The sequence below is a fragment of the Canis lupus genome, chromosome 18, assembly GCF_011100685.1.
Source record: "Canis lupus familiaris isolate Mischka breed German Shepherd chromosome 18, alternate assembly UU_Cfam_GSD_1.0, whole genome shotgun sequence".
Classification (NCBI taxonomy): domain Eukaryota; kingdom Metazoa; phylum Chordata; class Mammalia; order Carnivora; family Canidae; genus Canis; species Canis lupus.
This window is the reverse complement of record NC_049239.1, coordinates 47,086,391-47,110,820: the sequence shown is the minus strand read 5'-3', so window position 1 is coordinate 47,110,820 and position 24,430 is coordinate 47,086,391. Positions and strand designations below refer to the sequence as shown.

General features: G+C 45.1%; 1 protein-coding gene and 1 long non-coding RNA gene across 4 annotated transcripts in view; one reads left to right on the top strand and one right to left on the bottom strand.

The window, feature by feature from the left end:
* LOC119864243 overlaps positions 1–7,476 on the top strand; it is a 41,998-nt gene extending 34,522 nt beyond the window's left edge. The window contains exons 2-3 of the long non-coding RNA XR_005373526.1: positions 1,405–1,551; positions 7,295–7,476. This is a non-coding gene — a long non-coding RNA (uncharacterized LOC119864243). The remainder of the gene's footprint in view (positions 1–1,404; positions 1,552–7,294) is intronic.
* The window catches only part of KCNQ1 (potassium voltage-gated channel subfamily Q member 1), a 323,020-nt gene that overhangs the window by 174,228 nt on the left and 124,362 nt on the right, over positions 1–24,430 (bottom strand). For all 3 annotated transcript variants that reach the window (XM_038563590.1, XM_038563591.1, XM_038563592.1), the window contains one exon: positions 554–674. In XM_038563590.1, the coding sequence (XP_038419518.1) occupies positions 554–674 (121 nt within the window). The remainder of the gene's footprint in view (positions 1–553; positions 675–24,430) is intronic.

Below are 24,430 nucleotides of genomic sequence, written 5' to 3'. Positions count from 1 at the left end.
TTGGCCTGGCGGTGCGGCGATGGCGGGGGAGGCCGGGCGCGCGTCCCAGGCCAGCTGTGCCTCGGGGGAAGGCCAACTGGAAGGCGTGGAGAATCAGCCATTTCCTCCACCTGAAGGAGCCCCTGAGGACAGCGGCGGCAACTGGCAGCCGGCGCTCGGCATCTGCCCCGTGGCTTTGGCCGGGGCTCTACGGGGAAACGCTCGAAAACAAAGTCGTCTCTTTTTTGGGGGGCGGGGGGGCGAGGAGAGAGAAAGACAATCTTCTCAGACGCTCAAGGCACACAAACAAGTGGAAAATGATCAGTTTGGTTTTCCATAAGTCAAAACAAGAGGATCATGTTCCCAGACTTGGCGGGCGATGCCTGGGCGCTCCTCCCCGCTCGGTGCCCAGCACTGGGTCCGGCCCCTGGCAGCAGGCCGCCCGCCCCAGGTTGCCGAGGGCAGGCGGCAAGTGGCGGGCTCCGGGTGAGGAGGCCCAGGGCCGGGCCCCGAGGTGGCCCCCGCGCGCCCCACACCCCTCCAGCCCGTCCTGGGCGGGCGCACGGGCACTCACTGTGACACATGGGTGATGGGCGCCAATAGCGTCTCCCCCTCGAGGTCCAGGTCCTCGGCGAAGCTGTTGGTTCTCATGAAGTGGGCTGTGCTCACCTCCAGCAGCATGGGGCTCTTCTTCACTGTGGGGAGAGGCGTGGGGCAGTACGTTAGGCCTCCGTGGAAGGCTTGATGGGGCAGGGGGCGTGGGGCCAGCCAGAGCTGAGCTGGGCTCTGATGCCCACCCCAACCTACCACCCCAGCTGAGGACGGACTGGCATGCCCTGAACCTTCCCACAAACTGACAAGACCTCCGCACACGGAGCTGGGTGATGAGTGGGGATGGTCCGTGAAGCTTCCGCCCCAAGGATCCATTAAAACAGCCCCCACGAGACTGAGATCTCAAAGGCTGAGGAGCAGCGGGTCTGTGACACCTCCGCAGGGTGAGGGTCACCTGAGCTGAGCTCAGGTGGCAGGGCCTGTCCCCAGGCTCACACCTGACATTCAGGTCAACAGTAAAACACAGCTCACAGGAGTCTGGTGAGACCCTGACTCCTGCCACCATGCCATCGCTCTCAGTCTTCGGCGAAGACCCAGGGTGGTGGCACTCCTGCCCACGAGGAGCCACAAGCTCAGGAGACAGGGGCAGCCATGGAGCCCCCAGCCCCCTGCTCAGGCCACAGTGCCACACCTGCCACCCATACCCCAAGGGGTGCAGGAATTCTCTGGCCCCAGCTGCTGGTGTGGTGTCCAGCTTCCTGGGCTCACGCCCAACAACCTGGTGATGGTGCTTGGGGCTGATAAGGATATATGCCTGGCTGACCCCCCCACCCCGATTTTCAATTTGGACTGTTTTCTTTTCTTCATTTAAAGTTTATATTTTAAAAGAAGCAAGTACTCATTGTAAAAAGCGAAACAACTCAAAGATTCATGAAGGCCCTCCTCCTGCAAGGTCACCCGTGTCAACTGCCAAATGGATTCCTGGCTCATCCCTCAGCTCATCGTAACAGCTGATACCAGGTGAGACAGCTCTGTTCTTGTCATCTCATTCTTTTACAGGTACCACAGATGTGGATCTCTGTTTTGGTAGTTGGATGATAGTCCGTGGTTTACACCAATGGCTAAGGTCACTAAGCCGTTCTGTGGCTGATAGATCCCTAGGCTCCATGAGCTTTAAGCCACGACTTTAAGGCAATGATGCGCCACCCATTATATGAAAACGTGACACTGGGGCCAGGCGAGAGGGTGCTCCCTAGGTAATTTTAATTGTTTTCCCAATTAGTTATAGCAATCCAGACCTCACCAGCAGCATGTGAATGTGACAGCTTCCTCGTGTTCATGCCCAAACCTGCTGCTGGCACCCTTCCCAGGGCCTGCCAGGCATGGATAAAGACAAGGGTGCTGTTTTTCCTTTTGTGCCGAGGGCCTTTTCTGGCTCGGGGGCTGTTTGCACTCTCTTGCAGAATTGCCTGTTCATACCTTTTGCTCTTTTTTGCTTGTCAGCTTGTAGGAACTGTTTATATACTAAAGATATTATTAGCCTTTGGTCATGTAAGGCACAGATATCTTCCCCAGTAGCCTTCAGTATGGTTGTTTTTATCGTAGAAAATGTTTTATGTGTCGAAAGTGATATGCCTATCTTTTGCTTTATGAAAAAGGAAGATTTTCCCACTTCAAAGTAATACAACCATCTCTTAAATTTACTTGTGATCTAAATGTATGAATGTTGTGTAAATTTTTATACATTTAGCATTTATGCCTAACATTATGTGTATTCATCAACGATCTGAAAATGTAGAAGTACTGTATACAATCTTCAGAAACTAACATAAAACATAAAATATAAAACTTCTTGAGGAAGACTCAGAAGAATGTCTCTGGATCTTGGATTTGGCCATGAGTTTTGAAGTACAACACTACAAGCTCAGTCAGTGAGAGGAAAAAATTAACAAATTGGACTTTATCAAAATTAAGGCACTAGCTCTGCAAAAGACACTGCTAAGGGAAGCAGAAATAAGCTACAGACTTGAAGGTGTTTCCACATCTCCTATTTGGTTGAGGACTTGTATCTAGCATATATAAAGAACTCGTATAACTTGACAGCAGGAAAGGCCACCAACCCAATTTAAGAAATGGATTACAAGAAAGTACATAGAAAGATTCTCAGTTCAATCAACATTACTAGTTGTTAGGGAAATGCAAGATAAATCTACAGTGAGTCACCATGAGACCTTTACTGGAATGGCTATATTTTGTGAAGAAACAAAACCTGAAGCCTGACAATACCACGCACTCACGAGGACATGGAGCAACTGAAACTCACAGGCTGCTGGCGGGGATGCACAATGATATTATGGCCATGTTGGAAAAAAGTTCAGCGGCTTCTTAAAAATGTGCACTGGCGGTGTGACCCAGTGGTCCTCCTCCCACATATTTACACAATGAATCAAAAATTTATCTTCATAAAAACCTGTACATAAACATGAATAGCAACTTCATTCATGGTCGCCAAAAGCTGGAAAGAGCTAAGACATCCCTCAGTAGTAAGTGAATGGGTAAACGAACTGTGCTCTATCCGTACAATGGAACACCACCCCGCAATCAAAAGAAATGAACTAATAATTCATGGAGCAACATGGGTGACTCTCAAATGCATTTTGCTAAGCAGTGAAAGAAGCCAGATGTAAAAGGCTACATATTATATGATTCCATTTATATGACATTCTGAAAAGGCAGAACTACGAGGACATAAAACAGATCAATGGCTGCTAGTGTTTATGGGAGGGGGAGTATTTGACTTCCAAAGGGTTACACGGGGGAATTTCTAGGGCTGTGGAACTTCTCTCTGTGATGCTCTGGTGGTGGATACGTGAATCCAGGCATTTGTCAAAACCCGCAGAACTGTGTATCTCCAAGCATGAATTTTACTGGATGCAAACTTAAAACAAAAAAATCAACCAGCCTGTTGGAGGATCCTAGGAATGAAAGCAGACTGTGAAAAGTGAATTCTGTGCTATGAATGTATGACATAGTACTGTATAGCACGGAAAGAAGGGGAAGAAGGAGGTGGCCTACTAAGCTTTAGGAAACCATCTTTTGACCGTCATAAACACAGTGCTCTAGTTGGTAATGTTGTTTCTCGGAAGGGAACTACATGTACACATGTTAAACAAGTAAGTAAATAAATTATAGATAATGGGATCCAGTTTTCTAACGTCAGAGAAATATAGTAGCAAACACAGTGTGTATGATGGGGGTGGGTACAAATGAACCCTGTGGCCGGAAATTTCTGTATGAACTTGTATTTAGCTTACTGCAGATGCAGCTATAAATACAGATACATGTGTGTGCTTGGGTTATGGACATTCATATACTTCCTCACTCCCCTCTGGGAGGCCCTAGAAGCAGTGACAACCTGGGAGTAACAAGCACACCCAGTGCCAGATCCTGGTTTCTAAGAACCATTCATTTTCCAGTCAAAGGAAGCAGGGCTCTCTGGCTGAATGATGATGATTCTAGGACTCGGGCAGAGAAAATACAAGGAGCCCAAAGTACTGTTTAGTGCTCAAAAGGAAGAGAATGGGCAAAAAATAAATATACAAAATGGATGGGGGATATGTCAAGTGGACACAGGAACCTACCCCAAAGGACTCTCAATTCAGGGGCCAAAGCCAGAACAATTTGAGCAACAAAATAAATAATGGTAGTATTGAATTATAGCTCAAAACCTAAGTTTTCCTGAGTCCATACTGATATAAACTAACGACTAAATAACTGGAAGAGAGGGACAGATCTTCCATGGATGAATGCTCAAATCAATAGGTGGAACTTGAAGGAGAAACTTCAAAGCATCTCCCCTCAGGTCTCCCTTCCTCCCTGTGGTGGTTTTAACCTTCGTCCACTGACTCTTTCACACCCTGTCCCGCAGAAGGCAGAACACAAGGCCCCTCCCCTTGAGGCAGACTCAGGGACCGCTTCCATGAGGCGGCTTTGGAAAGGGGAAACCAGTAACTCGATGGTGGAAGAATCTGACACAGCCTCAGCCACGCGGGTCAAGGCTAGCAGCACCAGTGACAAATCGTGTTGATGTCATGAATCCTGATGAGATAGAGGGGGCAAAGCACCTCACTTCTGCTCCCCACAAACCCATAACCCCAGTGTTACCCTGAGATACCAGACAAACCCGACTGTGGGACACTGACACCCAACCGGTCGTCCTCACAAGTGTCAAGGTCATGGAGAGCAAAGAAGGCCCGAGGAGGAGATTTCGCAGATCAGAAAAGACTCTGAGACCCGCCAAATATAAATGTACATGCAACTGTAATTGATGGATCTTGAAACAAAGGACAGTAGTAGTTAAACTGGGGAGATCCAAATGAATGAACTGAACTGTAGCTTAATAACACTGTTGCTGCAATGTGGATTTCTTAGTTTTAGTAATTACACTGTGGTTATATACAGTGCTGACAGTAGGGGAAGCTGGTGAAAGATATACAGGATGCTCTAAACTATTTTGCCCCTCCTGTACATCAAAACAAGTATTTTGAAAACAAAAGTAAAAAAACAACAAACAACCCTAAATAAAACAAACAAACAAACAACCCCTCTATATAATAGTACAGAAAATTCTTCAGTGTCTAATGAAGGATATACAAGAACCCTAAGGAGAAATGATAAAGCCTTGATGAGAGCCATTCAAGAAGACATAACCAAAAAAAAAAAAAAAAAAAAAAAAGAAGACATAACCTAACAAAGGGGAGAAAAATACTTTTGTTGCTCTGAGTTGAAGACTGAAAGTGAAGAGTCTCCTCAAACCTTGATAGAAATCCTAACGTTTGTGTGTTGGAACCTGGCACCTGATTCTAAAATTGATCCGGAAATGCAAAAAGCCAAGAATCAACAATATTCTTGAAGAACAGCGAGCTAGGAGCCTGGTTCTACCAGACACTGGCACTTCTTGCGAAGCCATGGCCCCTGAGATGGGGTGCCGCCGATACGAAGAGAGGCAGCCGGCCAGCAGGACAGGGTGGCGCCTTCGGAAATAGCCCACGTGCACGGGGACGCTCGCTGCGTATCCGAGGTGGCCGGTACAGGGTGGGGGAGAGTGTTCGGGGACAGCTGGCTGTCCACATGGGAAAAACGTTAGGCTGGACCCTCACGCCATGCACCAAAAATTCATTCTTGGCATTCCGGGCCATTGAAGACTTACGAAGAAAAGCAAAACTCGAAAGCCTTTAGAACTGAATCTAGAAGAATTATCTTCGTGAGCTCAGAGTTTGGAAGGTTTTCCTAAAACTTAAACAATATTCATACAGGAAAAGACTGACCGAGTCAAGGGCACTAAAATCAAGACCTAATGGGCAAACACCACCTCCGGGAGTAAACAGACGACCACAGAGGACGAGTACCCACAAAATCGGAAGAACTCCTGCAAATCAGTAAGAAAACCACCAACAGTGCAATGGAAAACGGGCGACAAAGAAGCAGGTCGGCAAAGAGGGATCCAAATGGCCGAAGAACATGTGCAAAGGTGTTGTTCCTGACTAGCAATCAGGGAGATGTAAATAAACGTAGGGATTTCACGGCCCGTGGGGGTGAGGGGCAGACTTCCAGCAGGAAACCGCACAGACATGACTTAGTCACACTCGGGAGAAGGGCTCCGAGAGGAGGCTCTCTGCCCGTGACATTCCCAGAGAGCGCAGCAAAGTGACCGGTAAGCCTCGAAGAATGCAAGTACAGTCAAAGGCTCGCAGGCCTGGGACCTGGCGAGAGCATTTACCGCCCCCATTTTAGAGACTCGGGGCTGAGATTCAAGTACCCTGGGTTATATTATACAGTTGTCAAGTGACAGAGCTAAAACTTCGTCCAGGATTCAAATGTTCTTTCAAAAAAAAAAAAAAAAAGAAAGGAAAAAGAACACAAATACATATTTTTATGTCTGCATCACTTGTATACAGAAGGAAAGAAGGGCAGGAGGGTGGCTGGAAAGTGGGGCTGCTTTCTAAACACCCGAGATGACAAGTGCCATCTCTAAAGCCTGTAGGCCAAGGGTGAGCCACCTGACCCCTGAGAAAGGCCCAGCCCTGGTGTTTTAGGAAATTAAAATGTGCACATCAGTTGGCTGCCCAGAGCGGGTGGGGCTTGCACCTGCCAGAGAAGAATGTGTGCTGTTTGGTTTAATCCTGGGAACAGCACGAGGGGCCCCGCAGCGAGGGGCAGAGGGGTTCCACAGGTGTGTTTTTCCAGACCGAAAGGAACGGCGCTGCCCTGCCCGCTGTCTGTGTCAGAGACTGTGAGGTCTGCCTCCCCCGCCACAGGTAGGCAGTGGCCAGGGCCGCAGACCACCTCCCACCTCCCTGATTCTGCGGTGGGGGCCTTGGATCCTCCGTGGATACAGCGGCACGCTGCCCCCTTCAGGCTTGGGCGTGGGGGCGATTGCCAGGTCTCAGGAGGGCTGGCTTGTCGCCCCCCCAACCTCCAAGGAGCCCAACATGTGACGAGGCAACCCACAGCCCCGGCCTCCCAGCTACAGAGCAGACCTAGCCTACGGTGGACCCACCAGGGCGGCGCATCCGGACACCTGGCTCCCAGGAGGGCCGGACCCTGGGGCAGGGAGCGCGGTGTCCTGGTGACAAGGAAGTCACACTTCCATTAAGACGGTCCCAGTGTTCTGACACTTTCATTCCTTGGCTGCCTTTGCCTTGTCGAGGCCGGAATCTGGGCCTAAGTTTTCAGGGCAGAACAAAACAATTTTGTTTTCTAGGAAAATGGGAGGTCTGGGATGGCGAGCGTGGCCTCTGGCGTGGCGACCGGCACAGCTGGCGACACCGGCTGCCAAGCCTCGCCCTCCCTCCGGAGAACAGAACCGAACAGCACAGCAGCTTCCTTCCCAGCCGGCAGCCCTGCTCAAGAGGGCAATTTAAATTTTCTTACAAAAAAAAAAAAAAATATGGGCACAGAAAAAAGACTGGAAGGAAATAGACCAAAATGCTAACTGCGCCTGGGTTTGGGTGGAGAGATGGTGATGCTCAGTGTGCCTGGGTTTGGGTGCATAGGTGGCGGGTGATTTTCACGTCCTTCCTTCTGGTGTCCATGTTTTCTAGCCTGGACGACACCTTTGCACATTGGAGAGGAACGGTTTGTGGGTGTCCCAGGTCTGTGCCTCGCCTTTCTTCACTTGGCCCCACAAACCCTGCCCTCTGGGGCACCCTGTGCCCTTTGGTCCCCCACCCATGGGGAGCGTCCCCCTTGGGGCCCAGCTGCCCATGCACATGTCCCGGCCTCATTCCCAGCAGGGTCGGCTCCCATGTCCCAGGCTTCTCATGCCTCCCCCTTGCTCTAATGGTGAGGCTGGGTCACCCTGACTCTGGGGCACACCTGGCTCCCCCCAGATGCAGGAGGAGGCCTCCCAGTTCCCCTCTGCTGCTTCAAGTGTGACCCCACTTCACTGTCACATCAGCCCCACGGGGTGGCAGCTCTGATCCCTGCTTTTAGATGAGCAGAGTGAGATTCAGGAGGGTGAAAAGCTGTGCCCCGGGTCACACAGACGAGGCCGGGCCTCCAGCAGCAAGTCAGCGGTGGTCTGGCTCTGGCCCGCCCTCCCCCTGCCCCTGAGCCCCCTGCCCTCCACCCTGGGGAGAGTCTCCCTGGTAACCTCCCCCACCTCCCCTCGTGACTGATGAAAATCCTGTGTAATCCCCCAGGTGTAACCCGAGTCCTCGGCAGAGCCGGCCCTGCCTGGGCCTGGGGCTCCCTTGCGCCTGGGACCCTCGCCTCCCGCCTCCCGCTTCCCCCTCCGTCCGGGCCCTCAGGCTCAGGCGCAGGCGCATTCCCTGGGCCGGCCTGTCCCATAGGGATAGACAGAAGCTGCCCCTGTCCTTCCCAAGTGAGAGCCCCCTCACCCCCCCCCCCCAAGAAATCCACCCCTCTCAGTGGATTTGCCAAAGCCCCGCGGATCCTGCAGCGTGAAGGAGAACCCCCTCCCCAGGGCATCCGGACAGCTGCAGCCAGACCCTGCGTGACATCGCTGAGCCGTGGCCCCGGGCCCGTGCCAGCTGCCTGTGCCCGGCTCACAGACCCCGAGCCAGCGCGGCCGGGCCGCCACCTGTGTCTCCACTCAGAGGCGAGAAGTAAGGGGCACGGACAGAGAGTGTAAAAGCCATTCCCACAACAGCTGCCAGGAACAGGGGCGAGGAGCGGAGCGAGAATGTATATTCACAGCTGGCACCCAGTTCCGCTCGGAAAATACCTTGCTTGAGTGGACACCTGTTGTTTTTGCCCGCCTGGCGGCCAGGCCTGGCTTTGGGAGCGGCTTCTCGAATCGTCCTTAGGGAGCTGCCCCCTCCCCACTCCCAGGCTACAGGGTTCAGGGATCCACGGGCTGTCCCCAGAAAAGGGCCTGTGGCCCGGGACTGGCCTTGGGAGGCACAGAGGCAGGTCTGAGGAAGCTCGTCCCTGGTTGGGGCACAGGAGAACCTGGCCCCAGGCTCTGGCGGGAACCGTGGGGGAAGGAGACAGCTCGGTCTGTGGGCTGGCTGAGCTGGTGGCTGTCTTGTCCCCTGGGCAGGGGCTGCCTGAGGCTACAGCCGCCCCCTCCCCGTCCCCGGGGCACAGGGGGAGAGGGAGCAGGGCGGGTAGGGGGAGTGAGAACAAGCGAGCGAGCTCATCCCGGCCCCGGGGTCCAGCTGTGTCTGGAACAGCTGGGTCCAGATGTAGAGCCAAAAAATGTCCCTTTGTGCTTCAGCTCATCTGAGTTTGGGGTTCCATCACGTGTTACCAAGAGAGTCCTCAGGAATGTGTGTGACCAACAGGGGGTGAGGCATGAACCCGGAGCGACGGACCCGGGGAGTCAAGGTCACGTGTGCTCGGGGAGGCCCAGGGCAGGGGGGATGAGGGCCGGTGGCCGGCTCCCCTGACTCCTTTGCTGAGGCCTCATCTGCACCCCGCACAAGGAGGTGATGGGCGCCAACGCTGGAACGTGCCGGGTGTCATGTCCGGTCGAGGATGTGCACACGCATTTGACAGCAGCAGGGCCGCGACGTAGAAGTCGAGGGCAGGGGCAACCCTGGGAACCCTGGCCAGTCCTGGGGGCTGGAGGAACCCTGAGCAGAGGGCACCAAGGACCTGCATCCTGCACCTCCCCTCGCAGCAGGACCCCCCGGCTCCAGCGCACACAGACCTGTGGCCCGAGGGGGGGGCTTGAAAGCGGGGGCGCTGGTGGGGCGGGACAGGCGGTGACACTGCGGGCCAGGGGCAGCCCTGAGCAAGCACAGGAAGCAGAAAGGGAGCCACATGGCCACCCCCACAGCTCTGCGACCCTCTGGGGTCCCCGTGGTCCAGGAAGTCCCTGTCCGAGCCTCCCAAGCCACGGTTCCAGGGGCTGGTTCCCGGCAGCAAGAACAGCCCCGGGAAACGTTAATATACAATGGAATCTGGGCTCAGCACTGTCTTCTCCAAGAGTTGAGCTCACAGGACATTCCCAAGAAACCTCTGGAGAGGTGGGGAGGAGAGTTTCTGGAGGTCTTTGGATGAAGAAAACAAAAAAGTGTCCTTGATTTTCAAGGCAAAATTACAGAGGAAGAAAAAAATGTTTTTAATCTAATTAAGAGCGATCTTTTCACCTTCATCACAACATCGCGGAAACGTGCCAGTGCTTCACTTCACACAATAATCAGAGCAATTAGTGAGGGAGAAGCCTTGGAAACCGGTGCAGATGTTCTCAGAATGTTTAATGGGGAAATGAGTTGCAGGCCTCGTTCTCAGCATCCGGCTCCAGGCCCTGGCTACCAAATCCAGACATCTGCTGGGGCCCCACCCCCAGGCCCCGAGGGCGCGGGCTTGAGAAACGCAGGTCCCTTCCCAGGCCGCCTCCCAGCCAGGCCAGATCTGGGGCTGAGAGGCTCCCCACGGCTCCCCGAGCTGGAGCCTGGACACAGTCAGAGCCACCCCAGAGCCGGGGGGAGGCTTCACGTCAAAATTATGTTAACAACTGATGTCAAAAATAATCAACTCAGCCTGGCTCCCCCACCCCGTCCCTGTTGGCTGCAGGAGGGCTGGGAGGCAGGGAGAGGGCAGGGGGCCTGAGGGGAACTCAGCTATAACTGCCCCCCCAACCCCGAGTTCGCGAGGACACCACTGCATTGTGAAAAGACATGGTGGCATCTGCCCAGTGTCCCCCACAGGCCCCCTTCCTATGCCGCTGGCCTCTTCACGAGCACAGGAGTCAGAATGGTTTAAACGTGAGGAATTTCCAATAATTGGAGAATACATGGAAAAAGGGGATGAAGCTTACTTAAGAACTGGTCGGTTCCAGGGAGCAGGGGGCATGGGGCTGCTGTTCTCTGGCTCCGGGGGGACCAAGCCCCATGCAGGGCAGGTGGCTCTGCAGAGCTGCCTGGACGAGACACAGTGTCCTCGTGCGCCAGGCCCTGCCAGATGCTCCCGTGAGCACGGTCTCTGACCTCGGGGCCTGCTCACCGTACACAGGCCTGAGGGGTAGAGAGAAATACCCCAGCTCCCTGAACAGCTGGTGGAGCAGCTCTGAGTGGTGCTCTATGCTGCGCCCCAGCTGCCCACCACAGAGCCCTTGCTCAGTACATGCACTGCACGAGGACGCCTGAATCGGGCTCTGCATCCAGTGGAACTGACCCAAGACGCTGTGACAGGAAGCTACTGGAGCATCTTAAGTAGGAGACCAGTGAGATCCACTTTATATTTAAAGAACTCCCTCAGATTGCTGTGTGAAGAAGTGGTGGAAACGGAATGACTGATGAAGATTGAAGGCCAACAAGCTAGGCAAAGAAACAGCAGCAGCTTGGCCAAGGGAGGCGGTTGGAGGGGAAGCAGGGGTGGGCAAGGTCAGAGGGTTGACAGACTCTGCCTATGGAGTAGATGGACACACTACAAGGAAGGCATGCCTCTAGGAGACTTCCAGCCAGGGAGGGCACACCGCTCCCTTCCCTCTGGTTCCAAGCCTCCCCCAAGGTACAAAACCAAGGAGTGCAGCTAAAGCCACAGATGAGTGTCCCTTCGGCAGCCTGAGGAGACCAAACACTTCAGTCTTCCGACCTCCTGAGTATAGAAATTAACCAGATGTGAACAATGCTCCAACCACCTCCCACCAATGCAAGCCCATGGCTACAGGGTCAAGACATGAAGTTGAAGATACTCTTCAAAAAAAAAACAGGAGGAAAGTGAGGGATCCTGGCAAAAAATAAAAAAGAAGGAGGAGGAAGAGGAGTGGGGTAGAGGAGGGAGGAGGAGGAGGAGGAGGAGGAGGAGAGAGTATGTACCTCCAAGGACCCTTCACCTTCACCTTCACCGAGGTATTAAGAAGAAGAAAGGGGGTATGTACCTCCAATTCACCTTCACCTTCACAGAGGTATTGAAAAATCAAGCCCAACCTGCCAGAATCTACCTGCCAGAGTTAGGAAGCAGTCAGGAAAGAGGCAACATGAAAGTGGTAGGAAAACTCAGTGGCATTTGTATTAGCCCTTGTGACACCCCTACTCTGGCTGGGTGCTAGCTTGAGGGCGGGGGTCCACATTCCCAGTGTGGGGCTCTGATCCTTGGTTCTGGAAGGAGCAGAGAGGTGAAAGGTGAGAGGCATTCCTTGAAAACACTGGCAGGGAGTCCAACACATTCCAGCCACCTGGAGAGAACTTATAGTTGAGGGACACAGTAGAGCACAGAAAGCCTGGGCAAAAAAGCTGGAGAAATAATTTCCTTTGGAAATCAGACCACTCAGAAGCAACTGTGTACACAGAGGAATTGGGAAGGCCAAGCTCACACCCAGGGCAGGATGCATGCTTTGAAAAGTCCCAAGAACACACTAAGCTTTCCTCACTGGCTGAGCTTTCTGCCCACCCTCAATCAGGAAGGGAAGGCTAAGGCAGAGATGTAAACAGCCCAGGCAAATGTCCAAGTGCCCAGCACAAAGCTAAGCTGCAAAGACTGGAGGAATTCTTTCTTAGTTTTTTCTCTCCCATCTTCTCCCTCTGTCTTTCTGAGCCCTGGCTCTCAAGGAACGTTTGGTCAAAGTACAAGCTAAGCATGAGCTAAAGGAATTGAAACTTCAGAGACCAAATGTGACGAAGTTTACAGATTTCACAAAAATAGATTATAAGTCCCTAACCAGCTATAGCCCACAGCAAGACAAAACCAGTATTAAGGAAGGGCAAGCTTCTGATCTCTGCAGTTACTACATATAATACATAGAATATCCAGTTTTCAACAAAAAGTTATGAAACATGTAAAGAAATAGAGAGTGTAGCCTGTTCACAGAAGAAATGAGCAGATAATGCTCCTGAGGAAGCACAGACGTTGAATTTACCAGACAGAGACTTTCAAAACACTTTCTTAGATATGCTCAAAGAACTGAAGGAAATCATAGACAGAGAAGTGAATGGACCTAGGAGAACAATACGTGAAAAAGTAGAGAATATAAATGAAGATAAATTATAAAAAGAAATTAAATGGAAATGCTGGAACTGCAAGGCATGATACCTGAAATGAAAAGCTCACTAGAGGGTTTCATTGGAACAGACAGAAGAATGAGTGAACATGAAAATAGGTCAATTGAAGTTATCCGGTCTAAGGAACAGAAGGAAACAATATGAAGGAATAAGGAGCAGACCCTAAGGACCTGTGGGACACCATCAAGTACACCAAAATATCCATAGTCGGAATCCCAGAAAGAGAGGAGGAAAAGGGGCAGAAAGAATATTTGAGAAAATATTATCTGGCAATTTCAAATTTCATGAAGGCATGTAATCTATACTTCCAGGAAGCTCAGTGAACTCAAGGAACACATCATAATCAAACTGTTAAAAGACAAAGACAGAACCATGAAAAGAGAGAAATGACCGATCACATAGAGGAACATGCAGTAAGATTAATGCCTGATTTCTCATCAGAAAGTGTGAAGGCCAGAAGGGAATGAGATGACATTTTTAAAGTGCTGGGAGAAAAATGAGTTGAGAATTCAATAAGGAATAAAATTATCTTTCAACAATACAGGGACACTACTGTGCACCTGAAACTAATATAACACTGTATGGTAACCATTCCAGAATAACAACAAAAGAAAATAAAAAACAAAGAAGGGAAAATGAAGACCTGCCCTACAAACAATGCTGTAGAGAGTTCTTGAGACCAAGGTGAAAGGACCCTAGAAAGTAACTCAAAGCTATACAAAGAAATAAAGGATTCCAGAAAAGGTAACTGCACATAAAAGCCAGTATTATTGCATTTTTAGTTTGTAACTTGCTTTTATTTCCTACATGACTTAAAAAACAAATACATAAGACAATAATTTACACCTGTGTAACTGGGAATACAATGGATAAAGATAAAATTTGTGACAAATATGTGAGGGGGAGCTATATAGAAGCTGTGTTTTGTATGCTATCGAAGCTGTTGATATCAGTTCAAACTAGAGTTTTATAAATTTAGGATGTTAAATGTAATCCTCATGGTAACTACTAAGAAAATATCTTAAAAAATATACATAACAGGACTGAGAAGAGAAAAATTGTACCCCACTAAAAAATCAGTTAAACACAAGCAGTCAGTAAAAGAGGAATGAGAAACAAAGGTCTAAGACCTACAACAAAAATAGCAAAATGGCAATCCTTCCTGGACAGTAATTACACTAAATGTAAATGGATTACATTCTTCAACCAAAAGAGATTGGCAGAATGGGTAAAAAGAAATTATACAACTGACTCTGTCTACAAGATACTCATTCTAGATCCAAAGACACAAATGGATTGAAAGTAAAAGAATAAGAAATGATATTCTATGCAAATAGCATCCAACAGGGAGCTTAAGTGGGTGTCCTAATACCAGGAAAAATAGACTTTCAGTCAAAAATTGTTACAGGAGATGAAGGACACTATATATTGAGGAAAGAGTCAATTCATCAAGAAGACATAGCAATTACCAATATATATGTACTTCATACAATAGAATTCCAAAATATGGAAGTAAACATTGACAGAATCGGGGGAGACACTGACAGTTCTATAATAATCGTTATAGACTTCAGTACCTCACACCCAGTAATGGATAGAACAAGCAGACAGAAGATCAACAAGGAAAGAGAAAACTTGAACAATATCATAAACCAACTAGACTTAACAAAGAAGTCTAAATATAGAGGACACTCAACCCCAAAACAGCAGAATACATAATCTTCTCAGGTATACATGGAATAGTGCCCAAGATAGAGAACATGTTAGGCCATGAAGCAGTCTCAGTAAATTTTAAAATTAAAATCATATAAAGTATCCTCTCTAACCCAAATGGAAGGAGGCTAGAAATCAATAATGAAAGGAAAACTAGAAAGCTAACAACTATGTGGCAATTGAAACAATTCGAACACTCTTTTAAAACTGGTAGATCAAAGAAGACATCATAAGGGAAATTAGAAAATACTTTGAGATGAATGAAAATGAAAACACAAAATACCCAGACATGGATGCAATGAAAGCAGTGCTCAGAGAAAATTATATCTGCAAATTACCACATTAAAAACATAAAAAGATCTCCACTAACCTAACTTTACAGCTTAAGGAACTAGAAAAAGAAAAGTAAAATAAACCCAAAGTTAGCAGAAAGAAGGAAATAATAAATATGACACTGGTGAAAGATACAAGAAAATAGGAAAACAACAGAATCAACAAAAAAGTTGGCTCTTTTTGAAATGAACAACAAAATTAACAGACTTTTAGCTGGAATGACTAAGAAAAAAATTAAATACATATAAATAAAAATGGTGAATGAAAGTGGAATAGCACACTTGACCTTACAGAGATAAAAAGAAATATTGGGGAATACTATGAACAGTCATGCTTCAAAAATTAGATAACTTAGATGAAATGGACAAATTCTTGGAAACATACAAAGTACAGAAACTGACTCAAGAAGAAATAAATTCTGAACAGATTTGTAACAAGTAAAAGGTTTGAATCAGCTATCAACAAACTCTTAAGGAAGAGAAGTCTAGGAACTGATGGCTTCACTGGTGAATTATACCAAACATTTAAAGATGAATTAACACCAATCCACAAACTCTAACAAAAAAGATGGGGCGGGGGGGAGACCTTGTATACATTCTATAGAATTGTATTATCCTGATATCAAAGCTAAACAAGTATACCACAAGAAAGCTAGATAACAATATTCTTAGGGATGCAAAATCCCTCAAAAACAACAACAACAACAACAACAACAACAAAACAACACCAGTATACCAAATCCAGCAGCATATTAAGATGATTATGCACCAGGGCCACGTGGGATTTATCTCAGGAATGGAAAGGTGGTTCAACATGAGAAAAATCAATCAGTGAAATATATCACATTGATAGAAAGAGGAAAAAACCCACCTGAGCACCTCAAAGGCAGAAATCAATGTCCATTGACCTTTCAGGGTAAAAATTCCTAGAAAAATAGGAATAGAAGGTAACTTCCTCAACACGATAAAGAACACCTATGGGAAACCCGCAGCTACCATCATACTCAATGGTGAAAAAACTGAAAACTTGCCCCCTCAAGCAGGAACTGGACAAGAATGCCTGTTTTTACCACTGCTTTTCAATAATGTACTAGAAAGTTTAACTATGGCAATTAGGAAATAAAAATAAACAAACAAATACATAAATTGTGAGCATCTATTTTGGAAAGGAAGAAGTAAAATTATTTTTTATTCACAGATGACCTAATCCTATATGTAGAAAATCCTATAGAATCCTCCATTTAAAAAGAAAAGAAAATCCACTATTAGAGCCACTGAGTTCAGTGAAGTTGCAGGGCACATGGTCAAGACAAAGAAAATCATTTGTGTTTCTATCCACTAGCAATGGACAAACTGAGAAAGAAAATGATTTTTAAGGACGCATTTACAATAGCACCCATATTCACAGATTGGATAACTTAGCATTGTCAAGATGACAATATCACCCAGTGATCCACAGATTTAGTGGAATTCCTATCAAAATTCTAATGTTCTTTTTAAAAAACAGATGGAAAAATTGATCCTACAATGTTTATGGAGTTGCAAGTGGCCCCTAATTGCTAAGATGGTGTTGAAGAAAAGTTGGAGGACTCACATTTTCTACTTTCAAAACTCTTACAGAGTTACAGTAATCAAAAACAATGTGGTAGTGGCATAAGGACAGACATATAGATCAATGGAATAAAATGGAAAAACTAGAAATAAACCCTCCCATACATGGTCCACTGATTTTCAAATGAGTGTCAAGACTATTCAATGGGAAAGGATAGCCTCTTCAACAAATGGTGCTGGGACAACTGGAACAGCCCAGGCAAAAAAAAAATGAAGTTGGACCTCTTCCTCACACCATATACAAGAACTAAATAAAAGCTTATATGTAAATATAAGAGCTAAAACCTTAAGTTTCTCAGAAGAAAACATAGGGGTAAATCATATGACCTTGGATCTGGCAATAAATTGTTAGATATGATATAAACAACAGACACAACATTGTGAATGTGGTAAATGCCATGAGTTGATTTTAAAATAATTTACATCATGTGAACATTACCTCATTATAAAAAAAATAGAGGAAGCACAGAAGACTTCAAAGAAGCAGAGACATAAAGAAAGTAATAAAAAGACAGTGGCTCTAGTTAATGGAAGCCCAACATTCATATCACTGAAGTCTCTTAAGGAGAAAATAAAAATAAGAGAAATTATATTTAAAACCTTATCTAAGAAAATTTCTATAAATACAATAAACTCTAACTCTTGCATTTCTGATACTATGTAGATACCAGAGAATTTATCTAGAACAATCAATTCTGAGGCATTTCCCAGTCAAACTACAAGACTTTACAAATAAAGAAGATGGTCTCCCGACAGAAAGATGAAATAACTATGGAAGCAAGAGAAGCATGCTAGCAATGGACTTATCGAAGACAGGCCAGAAAGCAAGACAATGGTGGAACATTTTCAAAAACCTTAAGGAAGTGCATACCAAGGATTTTATGTTCAACCAAGCTGACATTCATATATCGAAGTGATGGAAAACCAGTTTCACTTGTGTATAAATTGTACACACATGTGCTTGCTCAGGAACTTACCAGAGGATGAGCTACATGCAACCACTGGAAGGATGGGGAAAGCTCTGGCAAGGGAAGTCACGGTGAACATTTTGTATATTTAGTTACCAATAAAGACCCAGATAAAGTTATGGCTGAATGAGAACATATGAACATCCTACATTCTGACAAAACAGAATACGAATCTGAGAGAATGAGGAAACAGTATAGACCAGATACAGTGCCCAGGAAGTAGGACTTAGATACACGACAACAGGAGTCCACGGATACGATTAAAGCTGGCACATCACGTAGAATAAGCCTAAGAGAAAGGGGTATTTAACCAGAACAAAACCAGTCACACAAAGGAAACCACCAGAAGAAAGAATACATAAACATTCTTAAATACCAAAATAATTAATGAAAAAGCAGTGCAGACATACAGAATAGAACAACAAAACCAGTCGGACATAATTCAGGCAAAAATCACAATATGTGATAATACAAGCATGTCATTTGTACTAATAAATGACAGTAAAAAACGTGCCTCTTAAAAGAAAAATACATTCAAATTGGTTCGTAAAGCAAAACCCAACTCCATGCAATTAAAAAAAAAAAGACATCTAAAATTCAGTGATTGAAATGGCTGAAAAATATAGGAATGAATGAAGACGTAACAGGTAACTGTAAACACTGAGAAAGCAGGGGTTATGATTCATGTATCAGAAAAAGTATAATTAATGCTGAAAAGGCATTAAATGAGACAAATGAGGATACTTTAAAATGCTAAAAGCTGTATTTCATAATGAAGTTATAACAATTATGTACAAGTATGTAGCAAATACCACAGCAACCACACGTATAAAGCAGAAACTATTGGATATTCAGGGGAAAATATAAACATTTTGGTGAAGGGAGAGTCTAATGTTCCACATTCATAGGATGGCCTAAGTGGACCAAAAGAAAAAGATATAAAAAATCTGAAGAACATAGTCCATGAGGTAGGTCTTTTGTAGAGAACACTACCCCCATGAAAACAGTTCTCTTTTTTTGAGCACACATTTATAGGTCTAAGCACATAGATCAATTAAAAAAAAATACACAGACTACCAATTGAACAAGCTAGAAAAAAGGACTGTAAATCAAAAGAAAGAACAAGGAAGGAAATAACAAAGATAAAAGAAATTAATGAGGCAGAAAACAGTAAAATAGTAGGCCAAATTAATATAATAAAATCCTGGTTGCATGAGAAAAATAAAATGGAAAACACAGACAAACTACCATTTAATTAGGGAGAAAAGAGAGAAAGCACAAACATGCAAAACAAAAAACAAGAGAAAGTGCTGTGAAGGAAATTTTTAAAATAATGATAGACTGCGTGATACACTTCTATGCAAAGAATTTGCAAAACCCAGATGAAATGGATAACTTCCTTGCAAAATACAGTTTATCTAAAATTGATCTCAGCAGAAATAGAAAGCTTACGCACACTGATTTCCAAAAAAATAAGAAGAAAAAGTTACTAAGAAACTACCCTGAGAGAATGTGCCATATCCAGTAGGTTTCACAGGAGAAGTCTATTGAAGCCTTTTAGAAACTGGAGAGTCTTAATACTACATATATTGTTTCAGAGCACAGAAAATGAAGGAAGCCTTCCAAATACTTCTTAAAGTGTAACACTGATATGTAAACCTGATAAAAATAGAACATGAAAATAAAAGGCCAATACTATTTGTGAATGCTGATGCAAAAATTCTAGATATTTCCTCATATGGATAGTTTTAAGAAGAAACATATGATTACATCTAAGAATTTATCAACCATTCCTACTAAGAGTTCTTGTGAAGGTACAGTAGATGGACATCTCCTTGACAGGACTACAGAAATACTAGGATAAAACAGAGTGAATTCCTCTATAAACAACGCATAGTAAAAGGGACTCCTGTCTCGGACTAAAAAATCCAGATGTCATAAGAGGAGATCAATATATTTGATGACAGGCATAATAAAATAAACCTTTTGCATAGAAAAAAGTATTTTAAACAAAATTAAAAGACAAATGACAAAATGGAAGGAAATCTTTGCAATGTATGTCATCATCAGAAGGCCTAAAGCTATGATACACACAAAATGTAAAAACTGAAGGAGTAAAGGACCAAAATGGTTATAGAAAAATAGGCAAAAGATATTAACAGTTCAGGAAATTACATATACGAATGGCCCTTCATCTTATGAAAAGATTGCTGCTTCACTCGTAAGAAGATCACTGCAAGCTAAAGCTAACTCAGGATACCTTTTTACCTATGAGATCGACAAAAATTTTAAGTACCGATAACCTACTCCTTCGGTGAGGCTGTGTGCAACAGTCTCACACTGCTGGTGCAAATGCAAAATGGTACTCCTCGTGGAGGGGAATTTGGCAATATTTAACAAATCTAAGTGTGTGTTTATATTGCAACCTAGTAATCCCACTCCTAGGAATTTACCTTAAGGGTATACCTCCAACAATATGCAAACAATATGCATAAGATTATTCAATGCAGCATTTTATTTGCAATTGTAAAATGTCAGAAACGTGCCAAACCTCTGGCTGCAGCATAGTGAGTCTAGCCGCCATCCGGAAACTACCTACACAGGCAAACTTGAGACACTGGTTGTCAGGACTATAGGACATAGGTATTGAGAAACAGCATGTAACTGTAACAAATGATGAGAAAGGTCCCTACCAGTGGATACTAAGTGATCTCTAGGAGAAAAGGAGAGTACAAAAAGGACAGATCTAGAACACCACCTTTTTCTGTAATAAAGGTGAATGAGAAAATCAACACATATGTTTGACAAAGAACATACACATATCACTCGTGCAAAATAAACTCGACAGCACTGGTTACCTATGAGGGACGGAACGAATTAGGATGGAAGGGCATGGGAAGGAGGGAAATCTCTCAGTAGACCCCCTTGTATGGTTTTGACAGAAGTATATCAAAGTTCTACATACACGAAAAAATAACATTAAATCAGCAACAGGCAGCACATCTCTGGAAAGTGGAATGAGGGCGAAACTTCTCCCTAGACGGCGGTGATAAAACCAGACAAGACTGTCAGAAACAAACATTCAAGAACTCCAGAAATTAACCGAAGGCTAAATGGAAAGTGTTTACTGGAGAAAGAACTATGAAACCTCAGGACAGCCGTGTCAGTGGCACTTTTGCTTAGGGTTGCTCCCATTCCCCCCACACAGGCTCAGTGGCACTAGTAGCCTGGAGGATTTTCAGTCCTGATGCCAATGAAGACGGCCAACCCGACCCGGAGCCTCATGGAAGACCCCATGTACGACATCAAACAACAGTGACCTCAGGGGCAAATCAGCAAATCATCGGGGAAGGCCGATACCACAGCTTCCAGAGGCTATGGTACTGGTTGGGACAAGAAACAGACCAGCAAGAATTTTTAAAGGATTCCTGAGATCTGGAAGACTGCACGCACCCTCCAGAGAAACAAGCAAGGACACCTGTTATCTGCTTATCCTTGGCTGGCTGCGGGACCCCATGCGGGCAGAAAGCAACAGCCACAAAAGACTTGTAAACTGTCTGAACTTTGAGTGAGTGTCTCAACTCACATGCACATCACCTCAGCAAAGGGAGGACGCTTCATTGGCTCAAGTTGTTCAAACAAGACTTCTGACCAATGGTGGCCTGACCCCTGGGCTATGCTGATCTGGGGGTGACACAAAGAACGCCAGGCTTAAAAACAAAAGCATGTTAAAGAAACAAATAACAACCTGTGCAGAGACCCCAGTGACCACATGCTGCAGGAGGCACAAACCGCAGAATGGCGCAGGCAGGGCACAAACACGCCATCAAAAGACCCAGCAGCATAATTGCCGCCAGTTAGGGGGAAGAATCAGAATCCAGAGTTCCTATGTTATATAAAATGAAAAAGTCTTTGAACAAGAAATTATGAGACATGCAAAGAAACAGAGAGTGTAACCCTTCAACAGGAATCAAGAGGAGTCCATAGAAATGATCTCCCAGAGGCCCAAAATGCTGGCCTTTGGAGGCCAAGACTTCAAAGCGTCTATGATAAGCATGTTCAAATAGTGAAAAGAAATCATAATTAAAGAACAAAAGGAAAGTATGATGGTGGTGACACATCAAATGGAGAACATCAGTAAATAGATATGATTTATGAAATAAACCAAATAGAAACCGTGGGGTTGCCATGTACAGCAACTCGGAGGGAAAGCCAGAGGGGCTACACAGTAGACGTGAGCTGGCGGAAGAAAGAAAGGATTAATGAACCTGAAGATAGACTGGTAAAGAGGACTTGTTCGGAAGAACATGAAACAAGTGAAGAAAACTGAGCACAGCTATGGAGCCTGTTAGCTACCGGTAGGGATGGCAATGTTCGTGTGATTAGAGTCCCTAGAAGGAGAGGAGGGGGAGCCAGACAAACACATCTGAAGACCAATTTGGTAGCACCCTGAAGCAGATTCTGTCCAGTTGAGATGCTTACTGTAACCCCCAGACCGTACTACTAAGAAAACAATGTAAAAACAGGAAAAAATAAACTAGCAAGGGACTTAGTGTGGCACACCAAAACACATCTATTCAACACAATGGAAGGCAGTAAAGGGGGGAAGAGAGGAATAAAAGAGACACAAGACCTACAGAGAATGAGTAGCAAGTGGCAGATATAAGTCCTACTCTATCAGTAATTATATTAACTGTAAGTGAATTAAATACTCAATAAAGAAGCAGAGATTGCCAGACTGCCAAGCACAGGAGCCAAGCATATACTGCCTACAATAGATACATTATATATTCAAAGACACAAATAGGTTCAAAGTAAAAGGATGGAAAAAGATGGCATGCAAACATCAAACACAAGGAGGCTGGAGCCGCTATCCTAAATACCAGCCAAAATTGACTTTAAGACAAACTTACTGGAGACAATAGGGACATTTATAATGATAAAGGGGTCAACTCATCAGGAAGAAATAAAAATCACAAAGTATGAAAGTTATAAAGAAAAAAATTACAAAGAAATAAAAATTGGGTATGCTGCTAACAGAGTCCTAAAATCCATTAAATAAAAACCGATGGAATTGTAGAAGCAGACAACTCAACAATAGACAGTTCACTAGTCAACAATAGTATTCAAGTCTTTTATATCCTTTGTCAATTAAGAATGGAGTATTGAGCTCTTACCTAACTAGGACCATTGAATGGGACCATGATGCCCATGTGAGGTGAAGCTGTGTGGCCCTCTGCTTAATGCCCTCCCTCTGCCCCTGTTCTGGTCCTGGGGGATCACTGGGGAGCTGAGCAACTACCCTACAGCGGGATTCACTAGGGAGCTGATCCTATACCTCACTCAGGCAACGTGACAGTGTGAGCTGGCAACCCTCCTCCCATCGGGAAGATGTTTGTGGCCATAAAGGGGAACGGAACTATTATTCACCTCCCACAATGAAGTAGTACAAGGCAGTACCCTATATTTTCTCCAGTGGGATTGGTGGGGCCCAGGGGGAAGCTAAACATTCATGTTCACCTGGTCCTCTTGCCACACCTCAACAAGGGAACAGTCTGCAAAAAAAAAAAAAAAATATATATATATATATATATGTGTGTGTGTGTGTGTGTGTGTGTACACATATATACATACACACACACATACACACATATGTATGGTCCAGAGTCTCATAAGCTCTAAAATTCCAGGGTACAATGTAAAATCACTTGTCATGCCAAGAATCAAGATAGTCACAACATAAATAAAAAAGATAATCAAGAAATCCTGTAACCACAATAAGTCAAATATCAGAATTACTTGAGAAGGTTTATAGATGTCATTATAAAAATTCCTTAATAAGCAGTTACAAATTATCTTGACACAAATGAAAAAAACCACACAATCACAGCAAAGAAATAAAAGCTACTACAATGTAAATATGGAACTTAAAAACATAATAACAAAATAAACCTCACTGAATGGACTCAAGTTTGAAGTAGGGATGACAAAGGCTAGAATCAGTGAACTTGGGATTAGATCAACAGAATTGACTTAATCTGAATAATAGAAAGTGGGCTGAAAATAAAAAGTGAGCAAAATTTCAGGAATCTGTTTGACAATAACAAAAGAGCTAACATTTCTATCACTGGAGTCCCAAAGGAAAGGGGAAAGTGAGACAAAAATTGTATTCAAAGAAATGGCTTAAAACTCCCTAAATTTGGTGAAAGGTACAACCCTACAGAGTCACGAAGCTAAGTGAATACAAAGCATAAGTCCAAACAAATCCACACCAAGACACATTATAAACTGCTGAAAACTAAGGACAAAGTATTTTGGAAGAAGAGAAATGGAACATTACTTCTAAAGGATCACTAATTTGAATGACAGTGCATTTGTCATTGGAAACCATGGAGACCAGAGGAAGTGAATGCAGAGGAGGGAATACATCCAAACTTATTCTACAAGGCCAGCATTATCTTGATACCAAAACCAGATAAGGATACCACCAGAAAACTATAGACTGCTATCTGATGAATATAGTTGCAAAAATGCTCAACAAAATACTAGCAAATGGAATTCAAGAATGAATTAAAAAGATTAGACACCAAGGCCAAGTGGGATTTATCCCTTGGGATGCAAGAATGGTTCAATATACACAAATCAGTAAGTGTAATTCATCTGACATGTTAGCATCCTTAACAGACTGGGTTTAGAAAGAACATACCCAAACATAATAAAGGCCATATATGACAAACCCACAACTAACATCATACTCAATGGAGAGAAGTTTAAAGTGTTCCCCTAAGACCAGGAACAAGGC